The 22398-nt window shown below is 39.2% G+C and overlaps 1 protein-coding gene across 13 annotated transcripts in view; it reads left to right on the forward strand.

The window, feature by feature from the left end:
* rgs3a (regulator of G protein signaling 3a) overlaps positions 1 to 22398 on the forward strand; it is a 354609-nt gene that overhangs the window by 319426 nt on the left and 12785 nt on the right. For 10 of the 13 annotated variants that reach the window (XM_061876388.1, XM_061876386.1, XM_061876385.1 and 7 more), the window contains one exon: positions 20903 to 21004. In XM_061876388.1, coding sequence (XP_061732372.1) covers positions 20903 to 21004 — 102 coding nt within the window. Of the gene's footprint in view, positions 1 to 1890; positions 1908 to 3439; positions 3575 to 20727; positions 20773 to 20902; positions 21005 to 22398 lie in introns of those variants that run through there. The other 3 variants (XM_061876397.1, XM_061876395.1, XM_061876396.1) reach the window with 3 other exon arrangements.

Here is a 22398-nt window from a genome sequence, read left to right on the forward strand (position 1 = left end):
ATCAACAACATCCAGAGACGTCGTCGGCTTCTCTGGGCCCGAGATCATCTAAGATGGACTGATGCAAAGTGAAAAAGTGTTCTGTGGTCTGACGAGTCCACATTTCAAATTGTTTTTGGAAATATTCGACATCGTGTCATCCGGACCAAAGGGGAAGCGAACCATCCAGACTGTTATCGACGCAAAGTTCAAAACCCAGCATCTGTGGTGGTATGGGGGTGCATTAGTGCCCAAGGCATGGGTAACTTACACATCTAGGAAGACACCATTAATGCTGAAAGGTACATTCAGGTTTTGGAACAACATATGCTGCCATTTAAGCGCCATGTTTTTCATGGACGCCCCTGCTTATTTCAGCAAGACAATGCCAAGCCACATTCAGCATGTGTTACAACAACGTAGCTTCGTAAAAATAAATGTGCGGGTACTTTCCTGGCCCGCCTGCAGTCCAGACCTGTCTCCCATCGAAAATGTGTGGCGCATTATGAAACGTAAAATACGACAGCGGAGACCCCGGACTGTTGAAGGACTGAAGAATTCCACTTTTAAAGCTTCAACAATTAATTTCCTCAGTTCCCAAACGTTTATTGAGTGTTGTTTAAAGAAAAGGTGATGTAACACAGTGGTGAACATGCCCTTTCCCAACTACTTTGGCACGTGTTGCAGCCATTAAGTTCGAAGTTAATTATTATTTGCAAAAATAAAAACAAGTTCATCAGTTTGAACATCAGATATATTTTCTTTGTAGTGCATTAAATTGAATATGGGTTGAAAAGGATTTGCAAATCATTGTATTCCGTTTATATTTACATCTAACACAATTTCCCAACTCATATGGAAACGGCGTTTGTCGAATGAATATAAAAATTTCAGCCTGCAGCACATATTCATTTTAATAGGAGACTCTTATAGCTAATAAAGACACATCATGTGTTGACCTTGTTAAAGGCTTTTAATTTTTCGTGTCTCCAGACAGATTTGTTGCCGACAACTTATTTGGACGCTTTTAGCTCAACTTAAATAGATTATCTGTGATGGTGAATTCTTGGAATAGTCAACTGTTTATCTAGAAGTTTCCTTTGTGCTGCAGCCACACTGATGGAGGGCGCGTGACTCTCAACATCGCAGTATTTGCGTCACCGATTGCCTTTTTTTAGTCCATGCAACGAAGACGCATTTGAAAAGAAGGTTTTGTCTCGTGCGTCTACAACACAAGTACAAGCGCTGTACATCGCGGCTAAAAATAGAAATCTCTCAGCGTGTAGGAGATGAACTCCTGGAGACATAATATATGAGATGTTCAAAAATAGAAGCAGGGAGTAGGTGCTCATTAAGGCACCATTTGCGCGCACCATAGAGTGATTATCCCCTGGCAAGGTATCATCAATGTGTATTCTTTTCAATACTTTCCTCTAATGGCCGACGACGACTATCATCATTCCTTCATTATTTTTCTCTCCAAAGGTTGACAAGAGCGTTGATGTTTCCCTTAATGCAGCGCTTGAGTCAGCGTACAATAGCGCTTCATTGGAAGTGGTTTCAATCGTTTCACATTCACAGCTGAATTTGTGCTTAAGAATAGCTCATTAGGTGATGATGTCTGACCGGCATCCTCTTCCTCACTTCCTGCAGCCTCATTGTTTTGTCCCGCCGCGTCTCAATTTTCAGCATTAGTGCAGCTGTTTTCCTGTAAACCATCCGCAATATTGTCATAATCCTACCACCCCCAGCCCCCAAACTCTTTGTGCTGAATCCAGAGCACTCCCGTACACTACAGCAGTGATCCTCAACCTTTTTTCAGTGATATACCTCCTGAGAACATTTTTTAAATCTAAGTACTGTAACGACCGGGTCGCATCAAGTTCGTTCTCCCAGGAATGCGGACGGGCTTCGGACACAGCGTGAAGGTAGGAACAAATAATTTATTTAAAAATAAATCAGACCTTAACAAAGAAAAGCGTGCTCAAAGAACAGAAGGCAAAAAACAAAGGAGCTAGCGTGGGAGCTAGCAATTACAGGAGCCTAACGGGGAAACTAGCAGGTACAGAGCCGGGAACAAAAGTCGTCATCTGTTGCGTATTGCAAATTAGGAAGCCAGGCAGACTGACTGGAGAAGGCAGGCTTAAATAATGTCAGTGATTACAAAACAGGCGCGCGTCCGAAACAAGCAGCAGGTGGAAATAAAAATAAACTATGGTAACCAATTCAGAGGTGCACAAACAGGAACCGAAGGAGTCCAAAACCAACAGAAAACACAAGTGACTCAAAAATCCAATCAGAATATGATCCGGGCAGGGGATTATAACAAGTACCCCCTAATCACCATAAATTGATTAACGTAGACCCCGACTTAAACAAGTTTAAAAACGTATTCGGGTGTTACCATTTAGTGGTCAATTGTCAAAATATGTACTGTACTGTGCAATCTACTAATAAATGTTTCAGTCAATCAATCAATCAATCATTTGAGAACCACTGCACTACAGGATCTTTGACCAGCAGTTTTGCACGAGCGAGTGTCATGATCCTCCGTGACAGTTTTCCCACGTTTATTTTCCTTTGCTTGGTGTTATTCCTGTTCCAGCACTCTGGTTTTCTCGTTTCCACTTCCTGTGTGTGTGTTTTTTTTTAATGTGCTACCACTTAACCCTTGTGTGGTGTTCGGGTCTGTGGGACCCGTTTGAATTTTTTAATTAAAAAAAAAATTGTTACGATCGGTCACTTAGTTTCTGTTTGTTTCCTTGTTTTTATATTTACTTCCCGTCAGTGCTCTTATTTTGTTCCATTTCCTGTTTGTTGCGTGGAGCACTGTTTTTTCCTCCCCTGCAGTTGATTGGCAATCGGTCCACCACTCCTGCTGCCAATCAGCATATGTTCTATTTATGCCTTGTCTCGAACACTCCTCAGTAAGAAAAGTTACAGTACTTTATTGTTTCATAATATTTCCAGGCTTTCGAGGGCCCCATAAAATGAAGTGGCGGGCCACATCTGGCCCCGCCGGGCCTTGAGTTTGACACCTGTGATTGTAGAACATTTTTGACTAGCAATTTTCCAGTAGGTCCTTAAAAACAGCAAAGTCTACCCTCATACCCAAATTTCTTTATAAATATATTTGATTGATTGATGGATCTGACTGTTTATCTGTAATCCTAAAACAAAAAATATCCCAAAAATATCATTTTATCAGTTGCTCCTTAAAAAGGGCTAAAGCAAGGTGTGTAGTAGTTTTTGGGCGGCCAGAACAAAGAAAATATCAGGCTATTAAAGCAGTCGTTGATTTGTTTACAAAAAAAAAAAAGCAAATGTTAACGTACCAACACGCAAAAGCCACCCAGGCCTCGGTGGAAGGAATTTATCTTCTCTAAACACGACATGGTGATTGGGCGACCTTAGGCTCCGCCTCCAACAGACCCAGGGCAACTATATAGACCATAGCAGGAGTCTCCCGGGGGTGAGAGGCATGTGACTTAGTAAAGTAAACCGGGCGCTTTTAAGACCCCCAGGCCGTCACGCCACATAAACCTGCGTCCATGTTTCACACCATGGTGGATTTCTCTGAGAAATACCTGGAAAGGTAAGAGCGTGGAATGTGTTTATTTATGTATGTGTGTGTGCGTGTGTGTGTGTGTGTGTGTTTAGGAATCCTGCAGGAATTCTAAGCTGGCAAGAAGCTATGCAACCCTGCCGTGGATCTCATTTGACAAAGGCAGCAAGGGAAAATTCCCATGAAGGCCCAAGTGCCTCCTCAACTATTTCAGAGGTTCTGACTTCTAACAAGAGACCTTTTTTTTTTATATAATTATCAAAGCAGCCTGGATTTCAAGAACAGTGTGTGTGTGTGTGTGTGTGTGTGTGTGTCTCTCAGGAAATAGAGCTCCTCTTTTTAGGCGGTGCATGGTGATGATGAGGATATTTATGGATACAATTAAGGACAATTCCCCTTTTCAGCGTTCTTCTAGGAATATCACAGAAACCTTCTTGTCTCTGGTATTACATTATTAAATAATGACGCCTCCGCTGTCTTCGTCTTTCAGTTGTTGACTGGCCTCCGCGCAAAAAAACAACAACAACAACAAAGCAGATGTACTTTGAGACATGAGGACATGGCACAGAACTAAGTGCTGCTTTTGTTACGGTGCTCTTATTGTGAAGTGTCACTGACCCATGAAGCTGGAACAAACACAGACGTTATTTGTGTGTTAGCCTTCTGTAAATATAAAAAGCAGAATGTTGACATTACATTGACCTGGTGTTGTCCCGCATACACCGACTTGTACAAAATCCCCCGAAGTTCCGCCATTTTCATGCCAGGCAAATAATTGCCGCCTTCACTAAATGAAGCACTTGTTCGTCCGCCAGGATGTGGTGCAAAAACATGCTGGGGAATACTGGCCGGGCGCCGGTGGTACATTAGAATTCATGCATCTTGCGGATTTGTGACATGCAACATCAATGCTGAAATATCGATACCGCAGACACCAGATCTTTATGCCCTTGTATCCACCTTCAAATCAAATGATTGACACTTTTGACATTTTACTTCAGGGGTGTGCAAACCTTTTCCATCAAAGGCCGCATACTGAAAAGTCAAACTATGCAAGCGCTGGAAAACCGGTTCTTGTTCAGAACCGGTTCCCAGTGTATCAATTCCTTCCTCTTATCCAGGGTCCCAAACTTTTTGAGTCGGCGGCCACATTGAGTTAACAAAGGGCCAGGCTATATATGTATGTGTGTGTGTATATATGTATATATATATATTAAAAAAATAAATTATATATGTATATATATAATTCAGCCTGTTGTTCACTATTATTTATTTATTTTAAATTGCCTTTCAAATGTCTGTTCTCGGTGTTGGGTTTTATCAAATAAATTTCCCCCAAAAATGCGACTTATACTCCAGTGCGACTTATATGTTTTTTTTCTTCTTTATTATGCATTTTCGGCAGGTGCGACTTATACTCCGGAGTGACTTATACTCTGAAAAATATGGTATATGTATATATATATATATATATATATATATATATATATATATATATATATGTAGGTGTGGGAAAAATCACAAGACTACTTCATCTCTACAGAACTGTTTCATGAGGGGTTCCCTCAATCATCAGGAGATTTTAATGGAAGCATTCACATACAATGGTTTATATAGGGCACAGAGTGGGTGGGTACAGGCAGGCGTAGGGTGTGGTGATTGGCTCATGTGTTACCTAGGAGGTGTTTCCGTCTGTGGCGGCATGTTGAAATGATTTCACTGCGCTTGTTGAGGGATGACAGGTCTGGATGATATATAATAAACAGTTTCTCTTTTAAGCATAGGTTGCATCTTTTATTACCACTGTTGTAAGGTGTGCTGGATGCAAGAATTTGCCATGTTATTGAATATTCAACATTATTGTCTTTGAGGTTCCAAATGTGTTTGCTGAGTTCTGTAGAATTCCGCAAAGTCTGGTTTCTAAAGGAGGCGTTGTGATTATTCCATCTTGTTTTGAACGCTCCTTCGGTTAATCCTACGTACGTGTCGGATGTGTTAATGTCCTTGCGTGTTTACCTTTGCTTGGTAAACGACTTTTATTATTGCAGGCTGACACGCACAGCTGAAATGCATCCGGGTTGATTGTGCCAATTTCTGTGTGCTGATGAAAACAGGTGCGCTCACAGCCCAATGTGCTGCGTGGTGTGACCCAGAAATGAAGTTCTTGATTATTATCATACAGTGCCGTTTAAATGGTGGTTTCTCCACGTAAATCTGCTAAACGGTTTTCAACCTGCTAAAAATACATAAACAATATAAAAAGACAAACCACTTATATATGACGACAAAAAACGAGCCAGAATGCCGTAAAAAAAAAACAACTTAACGGCGCCTCGTGGCAGTGAAAATTTCTCAAATATATGTTGTAGTCAAATTACTCAAGTTACTCGAGGAATCGTTTCAGCTCTAATTATATTATACATACATATATATATATGTATGTATATATACATATATATATATATACATACATATATATATAGATATATATATGTATATACACATATATATATATATATATATATATATATATATATATATATATATATATATATACATATGTGTGGGAAAAATCACAAGACTACTTTATCTCTACAGAACTGTTTCATGAGGGGTTCCCTCAAACATCAGGAGAAAAAGAAAAAAAAATCTCCTGATGATTGAGGGAACCCCTCATGAAACAGTACTGTAGAGATGAAGTAGTCTTGTGATTTTTCCCTCACATACGTATTGCGCTCTACCACGGTATCGAGCACTATTCTCTGGATAATCCAATCAAGACATATATATATATATATATATATATATATATATATATACATATATATATATATATATATATATATATATACATATTTATATATTTATATATATATATATATATATATATATATATATATATATATATATATATATATATATGTGTGTGTATATTTCCTAAACTTATATATATATATATATATATATATATATATATATATATATATATATACACACACTCAATCAATCAATCAATCAATCAATGTTTACTTATATAGCCCTAAATCACTAGTGTCTCAAAGGGCTGCACAAACCACTACGACATCCTCGGTAGGCCCACATAAGGGCAAGGAAAACTCACACCCAGTGGGACATCGGTGACAAATGCCACATGTTAAATTTTTAAATATTAACTGTCAGTTTACTGTACTGTGCCAACTTTACTACTTTGAGAGTACTTATATTCTATTGTTTCATTGAAAAGTAAACGAAAAAGTCCATCCGTTTTAATTATGGGAAAAAATTTTTGTTAAAGTCTTGATTTTTCTTTTCATGCTAGAAATAAGAAATTACAACTTTAAAAAAGTAGTTTTATACTTGTGAGTGTTGATGACACAGCTTTGCAACAGTCGATATTCTCGTTTCAAGCATGTTTTATTCAATATAGGTCATGAAATTTCAGCAACAAGCTGTAATATCTTACTGAGATCATTTAGGACCAAAACACTTAAAACAAGTAAAACACTCTAACATAAAATCTGCTTAGTGAGAAGAATTATCCTATCAGACAGAAAATAAGCAAATATCACCCTTATTTGAGATATTTAATCTTACTTAGATTTCAGTTTTTGAAGTGCAATAGTGGTTTTCAGATCCTTGCTTCGTTTTGTTTGCTATAAGCTCTTCCCAAAACTTTTTTTTTTTTAATGCAAAGTTTTCCGTGCTTGTGTTTTGCATTTCCTGGCTGTATTTGGACTTTTCGGCATCAAATACTCTGTCTCCTGCTTTGTCGGGTCACCACTACCGCTATAGCGCACCGTTACAGCTAAACGTTTACTCGTTATAATATATTTTGTTGTGTTCAACTTTTGAGGGCCCTTTTTTCCAAAGATTGTGTTAGAATTACGAATTTTCCAAACATAGCAGTGGTTCGGCTTTAGCCATTTCACGCGCTTGAATACCTTTCAGCGTTATCTCTTAGCTCATTGTTGTTGAGTCTGTGATGCACTCATACTGAATACTGAAAGGCCTACTGAAACCCACTACTACCGACCACGCAGTCTGATAGTTTATGTATCAATGATGAAATATTAACATTGCATAGTTTAATAAATTGCAATTTAAAATTTCCTGCTGAGTGTCGTGTTGAAAACGTCGCGGTACGATAACGCGTGCGTTTGAGGTCTCGGGTTGTAGCTAACATTATTTTCCAGCCCGATCCAAGCTATAAGTAGTCTGCTTTAATCACACAATTACACAGTATTCTGGACATCTGTGTTGCTGAATCTTTTGCAATTTGTTCAATTAATAATAGAGAAGTCAAAGTAGAAAGATGGCGGTGGGAAGATTTTAGCCTTTAGCCACACAAACACACGTTGTTTCCTTGTTTAAAATTCCCGGAGGTGAAGCTTTACTATGGATCAGAGCGGTCAAGCGAACATGGATCCCGGCTACATGTCAACCGGCAGTTTTCGGTGGGAAAATTGTGGTAATAATCGGCTCTTACCGGATATCAGCGGAGCTTCTGTCCTGCTGCAGCTTCGTCACTTTCCTCAGAGACTCTGGCGTCAACACACCCGTGGCCAAACCCCTCCGACTTTAAAGTACTATTTAACTCACTAAAACACTAGCAACACGATAGACAGATAAGGGATTTCCCAGAAATATCCTAGTAAATGTGTCCAAAAACTTCTGAATCGCAATCGCCTTTTTTTTTTTTTCTGGTCCTTCACTCTAAATTTCCTCATCCACGAATCTTTCATCCTCGCTCAAATTAATGGGGAAATTGTTGCTTTTTCGGTCCGAATAGCTCTAGCTGCTGCAGGCTATGATTGTAAACAATGTGAGGATGTGAGGAGCCCTACAACCCGTGACGTCACGTGCACATCGTCTGCTGCTTCCGGTAAAGGCAAGGCTTTTTTATTAGCGACCAAAAGTTGTGAACTTTATCGGCGATGTTCTCTACTAAATCCTTTCAGCAAAAATATGGCAATATCGCGAAATGATCAAGTATGACACATAGAATGGACCTGCTATCCTCGTTTTAATAAGAAAATCTCATTTCAGTAGGCCTTTAACACCTGCGCTAATAAAACCTGTTTTTATGGGGTTTTTTTTGGTCAATTTTTGGTTATAAACGTGAACCCTGACAGAGCTCTAAAGTCGTCATTAAGCTGACGTCACCGTGCATCCGACGTGAGCCCCGAAGTGTCATGGTGACGACCAGTGCATATCCTGAGATGCTACAGTCATAATTTTTTTCAGTCATCTCTCCCTGGGAGTGCGGCCTACTTTGCACAACACCAGGAATAGCCGGCGGGGGGCTATTTGGGCGTCTAATAATGTGAGCCAGGCAAAGAGGGAATACACGGGGCCCCGAACGTAGGTACCAAGGAAGCTGAAGTCCTTGCAGGCATCTTTCAGTCAGCACATTACCTAGATATTACCAGAGACCCTGCAGTCCGGTGTCACGTCCGTGACTTAGCGGCTGCGTGGGTTGAAATGTCGGAATGTTCTAATGTGATCATTGCAAGGAGGTCATGTTCCAGTAACGAAGCCAATTAAGATAATTGCCGGGGTGTTGTGTCAAATTACAGAATGATCCAACTATTTTAGCAGCTGGAGAGATGTTCTGATGCCCGGGGAAAAGAGTGATATTCTCTTGTCACCTTGACATTTTTTTTAGTTTGTGCACTTTTACATTTTTACGGAGCCCCTAAAGCAGGGGTCGGGAACCTTTTTGGCTGAAAGAGCCAAGAAGCCAAATATTTTAAAATGTATATCCCCAAGAGCGATATAATATTTTTTTTTACACTGAACACAACTAAACGCGTGCATTTTTAAGTAAGACCAACATTTCCAGAGTCTCTTATTCTTTGTAATAACATTGTTATTCTGAAGCTAACTGTGGAGGGGGCGTGGCCTGCGGGCGTGCAGCAAAGCAGGATGTTGCCAGGACCGGCCTCGAAATCAGCGACAGGTGCGTAGAAGGCCCACCTGGGCCTTGTTATCTAATCACCTGTCGCTCTGTTATAAGCAGCAGCCAGGAGGAGAGACGGGGTCGGGGCTGGAGCCAGAGCGCGAGTGAGGACGAAAGAGAAAAAGACAATTGCTGGAAAGCAACTGAGAGAAAAATAAAATAAAACAATATTGTAACCCTAAAACAGGCTCTTGGTGGTCTGAAGAACCCCCAGGAGGGCAAGCTCCACACTAACCAATAATAAATAAATTACTTCTTACCATTAACGCAACTTCTTGAAAATAAAAAAGCATGAGAATGTTTTATATTTTGAACGTTATTTTTAACACTGTGATTACAAGTGGAATTATTCATTACTTATCGTGTTAAGCAATGTCAGCTCAGATTTATCCGAGAGCCAGATGCAGTCATCAAAAGAGCCACATCTGGCTCTAGAGCCATAGGTTCCCTACCCCTGCCCTAAAGCAGGGGTCTCAGACACGCGGCCCACAAGACGTTATTTTCCGGCCCCCACCTTAATATGAAAGTTTAATGTTAGTTTTATATAAATGGCGCTTGACAGCGTTGGCTCTTTCAACGTTCTGGGTTGCCTACCCCTGCGTAAGTGGAAAAGCAGCGAATGAGTGAAAGCGAAAGAGACGTTGCCATGGAGACGAGGGTTTTCTTACGTGCCTGGCTGGAGTCACACCTTTCCGTCAGTAATAACAGTCCCTGATAGCCTGGACCAATTCAAACCGTTATTGTTTTTTTTTTTAATATATATTATATATATGTATTCGTATATATTTATATACGATGAGGCAATGCACATCCTTAAAGGCCTACTGAAATGAGATTTTCTTATTCAAACGGGGATAGCAGGTCCATTCTATGTGTCATACTTGATCATTTCGCGATATTGCCATATTTTTGCTGAAAGGATTTAGTAGAGAACATCGACGATAAAGTTCGCAACTTTTGGTCGCTAATAAAAAAGCCTTGCCTGTACCGGAAGTAGCAGACGATGTGCGTGTGACGTCACGGGTTGTAGAGTTCCTCACATCCTCACATTGTTTACAATCATGGCCACCAGCAGCAAGAGCGATTAGGGCAGAGAAAACGACGATTTCCCCATTAATTTGAGCGAGGATGAAAGATTTGTGGATGAAGAAAGTGAGAGCGAAGGACTAGAAAAAAAAAAGACTACAGTGGGAGCGATTCAGATGTTATTAGACAAATTTACTAGGATAATTCTGGAAAATCCCTTATCTGCTTATTGTGTTACTAGTGTTTTAGTGAGATTATATGGTTGTACAACCCGACGGTCAGCCCCGCACCTTTCTTCAGCACCATTCGACGGGTGGTGGCGATGCCCATCTCTGCCCTCCGCAAGGGACCCTCTTCAAAACATGATCTTTCGAAATGATCGCTGCATAATACACTGTACTTTGTGTGTGTGGTCCAATCCAACCGTGTTCGCTTGACATCTCTGTTCCATAGTAAAGCTTCACCGTCATTTTTCCGGAATGTAAACAGTGAAATACCGGCTGTGTTTGTGTTGCTAAAGGCGGCCGCAATACACCGCTTCCCACCTACAGCTTTCTTCTTTGACGTCTCCCTTATTCATTGAACAGATTGCAAAAGATTCAGCAACACGGATGTCCAGAATACTGTGGAATTATGCGATGAAAAGAGACGACTTATAGTTGTGAACGGTGCTGGAACAAAATGTCCGCTACAATGCGTGACATCACGCTTACGCGTCATCATACCGCGAGGTTTTAGCATGATACTTCTGCGCGAAATTTTAAATCGTAATTTAGTAAACTAAACCGGCCGTATTGGCATGTGTTGCAATGTTAATATTTCATCATTGATATATAAACTATCAGACTGGGTGGTCGGTAGTAGTGGGTTTCAGTAGGCCTTTAAGCGACTGTCAGAATGCGGCTTGAAGATGATCTGTAAAACATAATCTATGCAACATTTTGACCAAAGAACCACCATTACATGTTATGTAGATCAATTGTCTTAAATTCAGAAACAAAAAATCTAAGTATGACCCCTTTAATGCACCCTTATAATTCGGTGCGCCCTATGTTCTGGAAAATGCGGTCTATCTTCGAAATTAGCAGGACTTTTTATTTAGAAATATGTATTTTATTCTAAAAAGAAGCATTATTCAACTTGCAATTTTCGATTTAAGCATCCTTGACTTGCGGCATAATCTTTAGACAAGATTTTATATATGGGAAAAACCAAAATATCTTAATTGGATAGTTATTTTCTCAAATTTGACATTTTTTAAAATAGGCAAAATATAATATATTAATGCTAAAATAAAAAATTAGTCAATGACTAAAATAAGTAAACAGCTCTTAAAACTCGGGACTTATCCAGAAGTAACAATTTAAATCTTGGCAAGAGGCAAATAATTTGCAGTGTGGCCCTATGTGGACTCTAAATCTATATAGGGCCACACTAAATTATTTGCCACTTGCCAAAAAAAATAAAAATAAATACTACAGTATTTTCTTGTGCCTATTTTTCAGTAATGGGCCTGTGGAATCATTTCTAATCCTCGCTGCTCCCTTACTGAGTCCCTAAATGGATCCAGCCCCAGTGATATGACGCCCTATGAACAAAATATTATTTTTAGTTCCCCCCCGGAACAATGTGCTAGTGTTCGACTTTTCTCTACGACACCTTCAGTCATGACACATTAAAATGGTCATTACTTTGACCCCCTCTGTGGCGTCCCTGCACAGTGGCAGCTCCATCAATATGGGGGTCTTGTGGACAAAATACAGAGATCTGGAAAGTATTCACAGCGCTTCACTTTTTCCAGTTTGTTACGTTAAAGCCTTATTCCAAACTTGAATGGATTAATTTATATTATCAAAATTTCTAAACACAATACCCCATAGTGATTGGGGTATTGTGACTATTGGGGGACCACATGATTCAATTCTTGGGTGTAACGATTCAATTCAGAATCCATTCTAGATTAAAAACTATTATTTTTTTAATAACATTGGAGGCTAGTTCTATGATTAACTACATTCCTCCATAAAATAGATAAACAGCTCCGAATAATTTCCATAAGACTTAAAAGAAAACTAGTTTTGTTTAATGAAATGCTTCACGAACAAAGTTAAATGCAAATAAGGCAACAAGAGAAGAATCCAACACCTATTTTCTAAAGTAAATTTGTACATGAATATATATATATATATATATATATATATATATATATATATATATATATATACACATATATATATGTATATATATATGTATATATATATATATATATATATATATATAAATCCATTCATTTATATATATATATATATATATATATATATATATATATACATATATATATAAATGAATGGATATATATATGTATATGTATATATATATATATATATATATATATATATATATATATACATATATGAATGTGAGTGTGAATGTTGTCCGTCTATCTGTGTTGGTCCTGCGATTAGGTGGCGACTTGTCCAGGGTGTACACCGCCTTCCGCCTGGTTGTAGCTAAGATAGGCGCCAGCGCCCCCTGCGACCCCAAAAGGGAATAAGCGGTAGAAAATGGATGGATGGATGGATAATTATATGTATGTATACACTTATGAGTGTGTACATTTATTTGTGTGTGTATATACATATATATATATATATACGTGTATAATTATATGTATGTATATATATATATATATATATATATATATATTTATATATATATATACATACATACACACACACAAATATATGTGTGTATATATGCACACACACACACACACACACACACACACATATATATATATATATATATATATATATATATATATATATATATACATATATATATATATATATATATATATATATATATATATATATATATATATATATATATATATATATACATAATCACGATTAATCTGAAAATCAATTTTTTTGTGACACTAAAAGTATTGCGTGTGTAATTTTGAGGACAGCAATACCCACATACAGTACCCCCCAAAAATATTGATTTCAATGTGAAATAAGGCTCTAACATAGCAAAAGGTGGAAAAAGTGACGCTGATCGGGGTAATGTGTGTAGAATTTTGAGGATAAAATCAATTTCTTCCAGTGTAACATAGGACATTTGGAAAAAGTGAAGCGTCGTAAATACTTATTGGATGCACTTTAGCATTTTTGTACCTGTGACTGTACAGCTCATACTTCTCCACAATACATGCGGTAATTTGTGCAATTTAGCTTGACAACCACACGGTGTCAGGATAGAGACCCACTTTCCTCAAAGTCATGGCGTCACCCTCACATCCCTCACTCACAGGGGCCTTAAAGCGGGCAGAAGTAATGAATCGACTTTTTGTCGAGCCAGCACAATATTTTCCATGCAAGAGCGAGAGAGAAAGTTAATTCCACTGTCAGAACCAAAATAGGTTCACCCAATAAATCCCGCTCCGCTGTTATGAGTTTGTTTAACAGCAAGAGGTTTTATTATCGGGGTAAGATTATCCCTCGGGCTGACAAGTGCGAGAGTTGTTCACATCAGAGTGCCCCTGTTGTTTCCAGGAGAGCAAGAGCTGAATTTCACATCTGGTTTACGGCTGATTCATGCAGTGCCCTGAGATTTTTTTCAATCAGTGGATGAGTCATCTCTCGGCTTTTCCTGACTGACGCATTAATGTCGAGGTGTTTCTTGTGGATTAGGAGGAAAATGCCGTCTTGGACTGTGAAGTCTTTAGCCTATTTTCTGCCTTTGGAAGAGAGCTGAGGGCTTTAAATCGAAGAATACATATCCACTGATGCAAAACTAAAACGTATTACTTGCATCTCAAAATTAGTCATAATGCACTTTTCCTAATACCGTATTTTCCGGACTATAAGGCGCACTTAAAGTCTTTTTTCCCCCTCAAAACTCGTTTGGTACATGGTGTATTGATGAGTGTGACCAGTCGATGGCAGTCACACATAAGAGATACGTGTAGACCAGTGTTTTTCAACCACTGTGCCGCGGCACACTAGATACAATCTGGTGTGCCGTGGGAGATTATCTAATTTTACCTGTATGGGTTAAAAATGTTTTTTTGAAAACCAGTGGTTATTATCTGCAAATTATATGTTGTGCTTTGTAGATGTCGGGAACAGCGGAAGGCAGTGTGCAGGTGAAAAGGTGTCAAATGCTTAAACCAAAAATAAACAAAAGGTGAGTGCCCCTAAGAAAAGACATTGAAGCTTAGGAAGGGCTACGCAGAACGAAACTAAAAAGGACCTGGCTAAAAAGTAAACAAAAACAGAATCCTGGACGACAGCAAAGACTTAATGTGGAGCAAAGATGGCGTCCACAATGCGCAACGCCGTCAACATTCCAAATGTTTGGCCTTTCAATTAGTAAATAAGAATGGTCCGTTCCGGGGTTAAACCTTGGCCATCGATTTTTCAAGCACTAATAAACATTTCCTATCTGTTAAAAGCGATAAAATTAGTTGTTTATGTCAGTATTTTCGTGAGATACAGACTGGTGTGCCGTGGGAGATGATCTAATTTCACTTATTTGGGGTAAAACGATTTTTTGCAGACCAGTAATTAGAGTCTGCAAATGATGTGTTTTTGTTGGGGTTTTCTTTTTGCATTTTTTTTTTGTTTTGTTTGTTTTTTGTCCTGTCCATCTTCTCAGGTAAAACATATTGTAGATGCCCATATCTGCTGTACAAATTTACTTTACAAAAGAAAAAAAAAAGTGTTGTTGTTAAGAGTCGGTGCTGTCTAGAGCTCGGCAGAGTAACCGTGTAATGCTCCTCCATATCAGTAGGTGGCAGCCGGTAGCTAATTGCTTTGTAGATTTAGGAAACAACGGGAGGCAGCGTGCAGGTAAAAAGGTGTCTAATGCTTAAACTAAAAATAAACAAAAGGTGAGTGCCCTTAAGAAAAGGCAATGAAAGTTAGGGAAGGCTATCCAAAACAAAACTAAAACTGAACTGGCTACAAAGTAAACAAAAACAGAATGCTGGACGACAGCAAAGACTTACTGTGGAGCAAAGACGGTGTCCGTAATTTACATCCGAACAGGACATGACAATCAACAATGTCCCCACCTAAGAAGGATAAAAACAACCAAAATAGTCTTGATTACTAAAACAAAGTAGATGCGGGAAATATCGCTCAAAGGAAGACTTGAAACTGCTACAGGAAAACTCCAAAAAAAGAGAAAAAGCCACCAAAATAGGAGCGCAAGACAAACTAAAACAGTACACACAAGAAAACACCAAAAAACTCAAAATAAGTCACGGCGTGATGTGACAGGCGGTGACACTACACCTACTTTGAGACAAGAGCTATATTGATGCATGCTTGGGTATGCTTTAAATTCATATCCAACGACTTTTTACTGTCAACTGAGTTTTCATTTTTTAATGATTTCTGCTGGTGGTGTGCTTCCGGATTTTTTCATTGCAAAAAATGTGCCTTGGCTCAACAAAGGTTGAAAACACTGGTGTAGACTGCAGTATGACTCAAGTAAACAATACCAACATTTTTAAATGATCCATTGAAAGTATATAAAATTACACACAGCGCTCAAAAATGTATCAAAATGTTTAAGTACGACTTTGGCAAGCTATGAAGCCGTAGTGCTTGATGGATTGTACTGTGCTTCAACATACGGGTATTATTATGGTGTGTGTATAAGGTAAGACAAATTATCCGGCATTTTGTTTTGCAATATTATGCAAAAGCAACTTTTCTTACCGGCACAGTGGTTGAAAAACACTGCCATAAGCAATAGTCACAATGGACAACGAACGATTAATGATGAGAGGCAGGTGAGTCAAGAGCAGGTGTGGGGAACAAATCTCATAACTAAAACAAAAAGTGGTACAGAAATAGGAGCGTAAGACAGGAAGACGCAACACCAAACCCCCCAAAACTGACAATTGCATTTGAAAGGAATACTTGTTGCAATCCGCTGCTCGGATCGTTCCATTTTTGTAGTTTTGATTCCTTCCTGTATCACATTTTGTAGTTTGACCTCCCTATTTCCTGTTTGCTTTCTCACCATGGTAGCTTATTAGTTCACCTTTTCACGATTGAGGGGTTCCCTCAATCGCCATGAAGCAGTTCTGTAGAGATTAAGTAGTCTTGTGAATTTCCCCACACACAAACACACACACACACACACACACACACATATATATATATATATATATATATCAATCAATCAATCAATGTTTACTTATATAGCCCTAAATCACTAGTGTCTCAAAGGGCTGCACAAACCACCACGACATCCTCGGTAGGAAAACTCACACCCAGTGGGACATTGGTGACAATAATGACCCAGTGGGACGTCGGTGACAATGATGACTATGAGAACCTTAGAGAGGAGGAAAGCAATGGATGTCGAGCGGGTCTAACATGATACTGTGAAAGTTCAATCCACAATGGATTATATATATACAATAATATATATATATAATATATAATATATATAATATATATATATATATATATATATATATATATATATATATATATATATATATATATATATATATATATATATATATATATATATATATATATATATATAAAAAAATATATATACAATGGATATATATATATATATATATATATATATATATATACAAAACCCGGGCTGTATATATATATATATATATATATATATATATATATATATACAGCCCGGCCCCCAGCCCAAAAATGTTTTATTGTAATTTTGAATAATTTACCTAAATGTGCATGAACTATTTCTGTTTAAAATTGTTTAAAATGTCACATGTTACATTTTTAAATATTAACTGTCCGTTGACTTTACAGTGCCGACTGTACTGTACTGTCTATATGAGTACGTATTTTCTCGTTTCATTGAAAATAAAACCACAAAGTCCATTTGGTTGTCATCTGTTTTAATTAAGAGACACAATTGTGTCAAAGTCATGATTTTTTTTTTTTGTTCATGCTTGAAATAAGAAATTATTACTTTGAAAAATCAGTTTTATACTTGTGAGTGTGGATGACACAGCTTTGCAACAGTTGATATTTTAGTTTCAAGCATGTTTTACTCAATATAGGTCATCACATCTCAGCAACAAGCTGTAATATCTTACTGAGATCATTTAGGACCAAACCACTTAAAACAAGTAAAAACACTCCAACATAAAATCTGTTTAGTGAGAAGAATTATCTTATCAGACAGAAAATAAGCAAATCTCACCCTTATTTGAGATACCGTATTTCCTTGAATTGCCGCTGGGGCGCTAATTAATTTAAAACCTCTTCTCACTCCTGCGTTTACCAAAGGCATGCAGTAAAAGTAAGAATGTGCTAATTATTTTAACACCTCTTCTTACTCCAGCACTTACCAAAGGCATGCAGTAAAAATTTGAGTGTGATGTAAGCTTGGACCTTAAATCCTACTGAAAAGCTCTTAATCTTCTTCCCTTTATGCGATTTCAAATTACCGGTATTGACATCAGCCTACTCCATTTTGAAAATGATGACAGGGGAAGTGTCACTCGTGACGTCACTATTTTGAACTAAGCATGCACTAATTATTTTGGGAAGCGAGTTTGACCCGGCAGTAATTCAAGGCAGGCACATACTATATGCCCTGCAGCAATTCAAGGAAATACGGTATTTAATCTTACTTAGATTTCAGTTTTTGCAGCATATGGATTCATTCACATTGCTTTTTGTCTTTTTGAAAGGTACTGGAAAATTGATCTTGAAAGTCCTTAAAAGTGCTTGAATTTGGCCATGGAAAAGGTGTATGAACCCTGAACAATACATCCATCCATCCATCCATTTTCTACCGCGTGTCCCTTTTGGGGTTTCGGGGTGCGCTGGAGCCTTTTTTAGCTGCATTCGGGCGGAAGGCGGGGTCCACCCTGGACAAGTCGCCACCTCATCACAGGGCCAACACACATAGACAGACAACATTCACACATTAGGGCCAATTTAGTGTTGCCAATCAACCCATCGTCCAGCAAAATTTGTTGTTCCATCCATCCATTTCCTACCGCTTGTCACTTTCAGGGTTGCGGGGGGTGCTGGAGCCTTTCTCAGCTGCATTCGGGTGGAAGGCGGTGTACACCCTGGATAAGTTGCCACCTCATCACAGGGCCAACACAGATAGACAGACAACATTCACACATTAGGGCCAATTTAGTGTTGCCAATCAACCTATCGTCCAGCAAAATGTGTTGTTCCATCCATCCATTTTCTACCGCTTGTCCCTTTCGGGGTAGCGGGGGGTGCTGGAACCTAACTCAGCTGCATTCGGGCGGAAGGCGGGTTACACCCTGGACAAGTCGCCATCTCATCACAGGGCCAATACAGATTTTCCTTGCTCTTATGTGGGCTCAACCGAGGATGTCGTTGTGGTTTGTGTTGTAGTTTGTGCAGCCCTTTGAGACACTGGTGATTTAGGGCTATATAAATAAACATTGATTGATTGATTGATAGACGGACAACATTCACACTCACATTCACACACTAGGGCCAATTTAGTGTTGCCAATCAACCTATCCCCAGGTGCATGCCTTTGCAGGTGCCACGCAGTCACGGGGAGATCATGCATGACTCTCGCTACTGTATTGGATCCACTTTGGACTGGACTCTCACCGTTATGTTAGATCCACTATGGATTGGACTCTCACATGTCAGATCCGCTCGACATCCACTGCACTCGGCCCCCTGGGGCAGTGGTCCCCAACCTCTTTGTATCCGCGGACCGGTCAATGCTTAATAATATGTCCCGCGGCCCGGGGGTTGGGGGGGGAATATTTTTTCTTTTTTTTTCTTTGTCATGAAAAAGGGAGGTTTTTGTGGTTGGTGCCCTAATTGTAAGTGTATATTTTGTTTTTTGTGTTGATTTAATAAAAAAATAAAAATATATTTTTATTAAAAAAAATATATTTTTTTATTTAAAAAAAAATATATATATATATATTATTCTGCGGCCCGGTGGTTGGGGACCACTGCCCTAGGAGGCGTGGGGGTGCTCACATATGCGGTCCTCTCCAAGGTTTCTCATAGTCACTGTCACCGGCGCCCCACTGGGGTGAGTTTTTCTTTGCCCTTATGTGGGCCCTACCGAGGATGTCGTTGTGGTTTGTGCAGCCATTTGAGACGCTTGTGATTTAGGGCTATATAAATAAACATTGATTGATTGATGCAAACTCCACATTGAACTCAGGACTACTCAGGATCTTCGCATTGTGAGGCACATGCACCAACAACTCCTGTGCAAATGTGTTGTTTTCAGCCGAAAAAAATAAATAAAGGACATCCTTGCTCCGCCGTTGTTGTTTATTAGCGTCTTGTCCTTACTGATGCATTCAATGCGATATGGAAAACCAAGCGCCGCCATGGTACTGTGCAGTGGAAAAGCAAGATTGCTTGCTTGCTCGGAAGAGTCATACCATGCACAAGCCCGTTCTTGTCCTGCCCCGGTTGGAAAAAAAAAAAACCTCACATGAGACAACAGGGCTTTTTGTACACTTGTGCGTCAGGCTGTAATTCATTGCCCTTTTCCACACCAACACGCCGTTAGCATTTGGGCTAATAGCATTGCGGGCGCGTAGGTTGGGGATTCTAGCCTTCAGGCCGCCGAGACTAACCCGGCGGACGCCTGGCACTATAAGCAGGCGAGCCAACTCACAGTGGAAATCAAAAGCAGGGACTCAGGAAATGGGTGTTGAGTGAGGTCACATCCCAATTATGCCGCATGTGGGCTTCAGGTCGGGAAAAGCCAGGACATGCACCGTGGGATTAGGAGAATGTGCACATTTCCGTCAGAGGGAGGCCCTTTGGGGAACGAGTGCTACCTTGCGATGAGGTTGGCTCGCTCTAATGTGTGTGCGTGTGAGGCGGGGAGCGGTTAAAAATAGGGGGTGCATGGTGCGGGTGGTCAAGGGGACTTTAGGGGATGTAGCCTTAGAAGTCAGGGGGGCTCACTGGCCTCGGCCCTGCAGGGGTCAGCCCCCTATCAGCGTCCCCTGCGGGCTCCGAGAACGGCGTGATGCAACAAGGCGAGCGAGGACTGAGTCTCTCTCCTTCTTCCTGGAGTCGTTTGTCAGTCCCTGCCGAGGAACTTGCCAGGGGCACATCTACACCGGAAACTTGTTTTGTCCGATATGAGACGCTAGCAGCCAGTGGCATCCGCCTTTTTGGGGGGGCGGGTGGGGTGGGATCATACACCCCGTCTCATCATTCCTGCGCAAGAAGACAAGAATGTACTCATACATTTATTTATTTTTTTTCATCTTTTCTGGCATGCGTGGGGCTTGGATGGGAATCGCGCTCGCGTCGTCCTCACGGAGGACGCAGGACTCGCTTCTGATTCTCCTCTCTTTCTTCTCCCAGGGCCAAAGACATGAAGAACCGCTTGGCTTTCCTGCGGCGGAGGAACGAATCGCCGGGAAGCAACCCAGCCGGAAAGTTGGACAAAACCATGAAGTCAGTCAAGTAAGTGGCCACTTCCTGTCGAAAAAATGTCAGCCTCTTTTCTATTTAGGCTCCCAACTTGAGAGCAGTTTTATCCAAGGACTTGGATAAATTGTGATCCTGGGTCTGAATATGAGATGAGATCCCCACAAATCAAAGACCAAATTAATTCATTTGTTTACAGACATCATTTTATATCACATTATTGTTTCTTTTGTCAATATTAGAGTTTGTTTTGTGAAAAAGAGAAACCCTAGAAGTGTAGGGCTTCTGGATAGGGACTTGCAGTTAAAATAAACATCATCATATAATATGCAAAATACAGTACAATACAAGTCATTTAAAAATCTACCCGCCCAATACCCATTTACAATTTCATATCAACCTACCAACAAGTTGACATTCATAGAGAAGGAAGTTTTAAATCCACCAAATAAGTCTCAATATCTTATTATTCCAATTTGATTTAAAAGTTGCATCTTAAAGTGACATGAATTCAATATAATAAAAAAAAAGTTATTAATCATATATCTTAGCTCAATGACAATAACCAGGGGTCCCCAAACTTTTTGACTCGGGGGCCGCATTGTGTTAAAAAAATTTAGCCGGGGGCCGGGCTGTATATATATATATATATATATATATATATATATATAGGGAAAAAATCGATTCGAGTACGAATCGCGATTCTCACGTAGTGCGATTCAGAATCAATTCTCATTTTTATTTGTATTTTTTTTATCCAACAAACCAATACACAGCAATACCATAACAATGCAATCCAATTCCAAAACCAAACCTGACCCAGCAACACTCCGAACTGTAATAAACAGAGCAATTGAGAGAAGACACAAACACAACACAGAACAAACCAAAAGTAGTGAAAAAAAATTTAAATTATCAACAACAGTTTCAATATTAGTTATAATTTCAGCATAGCAGTGATTAAAAATCCCTCATTGACATTATCATTAGACATTTATAAAAAATAAAAAAAAGAACAAAAGTGTCACAGTGGCTTAAACTTGCATCACATCTCATAAGCTTGACAACACACTGTGTCCAATGTTTTCACAAAGATAAAATAAGTCATATTTTTGGTTTGTTTAATAGTTCAAACAAATTTACATTCTTGCAATCAATTGATAAAACATTGTCCTTTACAATTATAAAAGCTTTTTTGAAAAAAATCTACTACTCTGCTGGCATGTTCAGCAGACTGGGGTAGATCCTGCTGAAATCCTATGTATTGAATGAATACAGAATCGTTTTGAATCAGAAAAATATCGTTTTTGGATCGAGAATCGCGTTGAATCCAAAAAATCGATATATAATCGAATCGCGACTCCAAGAATCGATATTGAATCGAATCGTGGGACATATATATATATATATATATGTATATACATACACAC

The sequence above is a fragment of the Nerophis ophidion genome, linkage group LG17, assembly GCF_033978795.1.
Source record: "Nerophis ophidion isolate RoL-2023_Sa linkage group LG17, RoL_Noph_v1.0, whole genome shotgun sequence".
Taxonomy (NCBI): domain Eukaryota; kingdom Metazoa; phylum Chordata; class Actinopteri; order Syngnathiformes; family Syngnathidae; genus Nerophis; species Nerophis ophidion.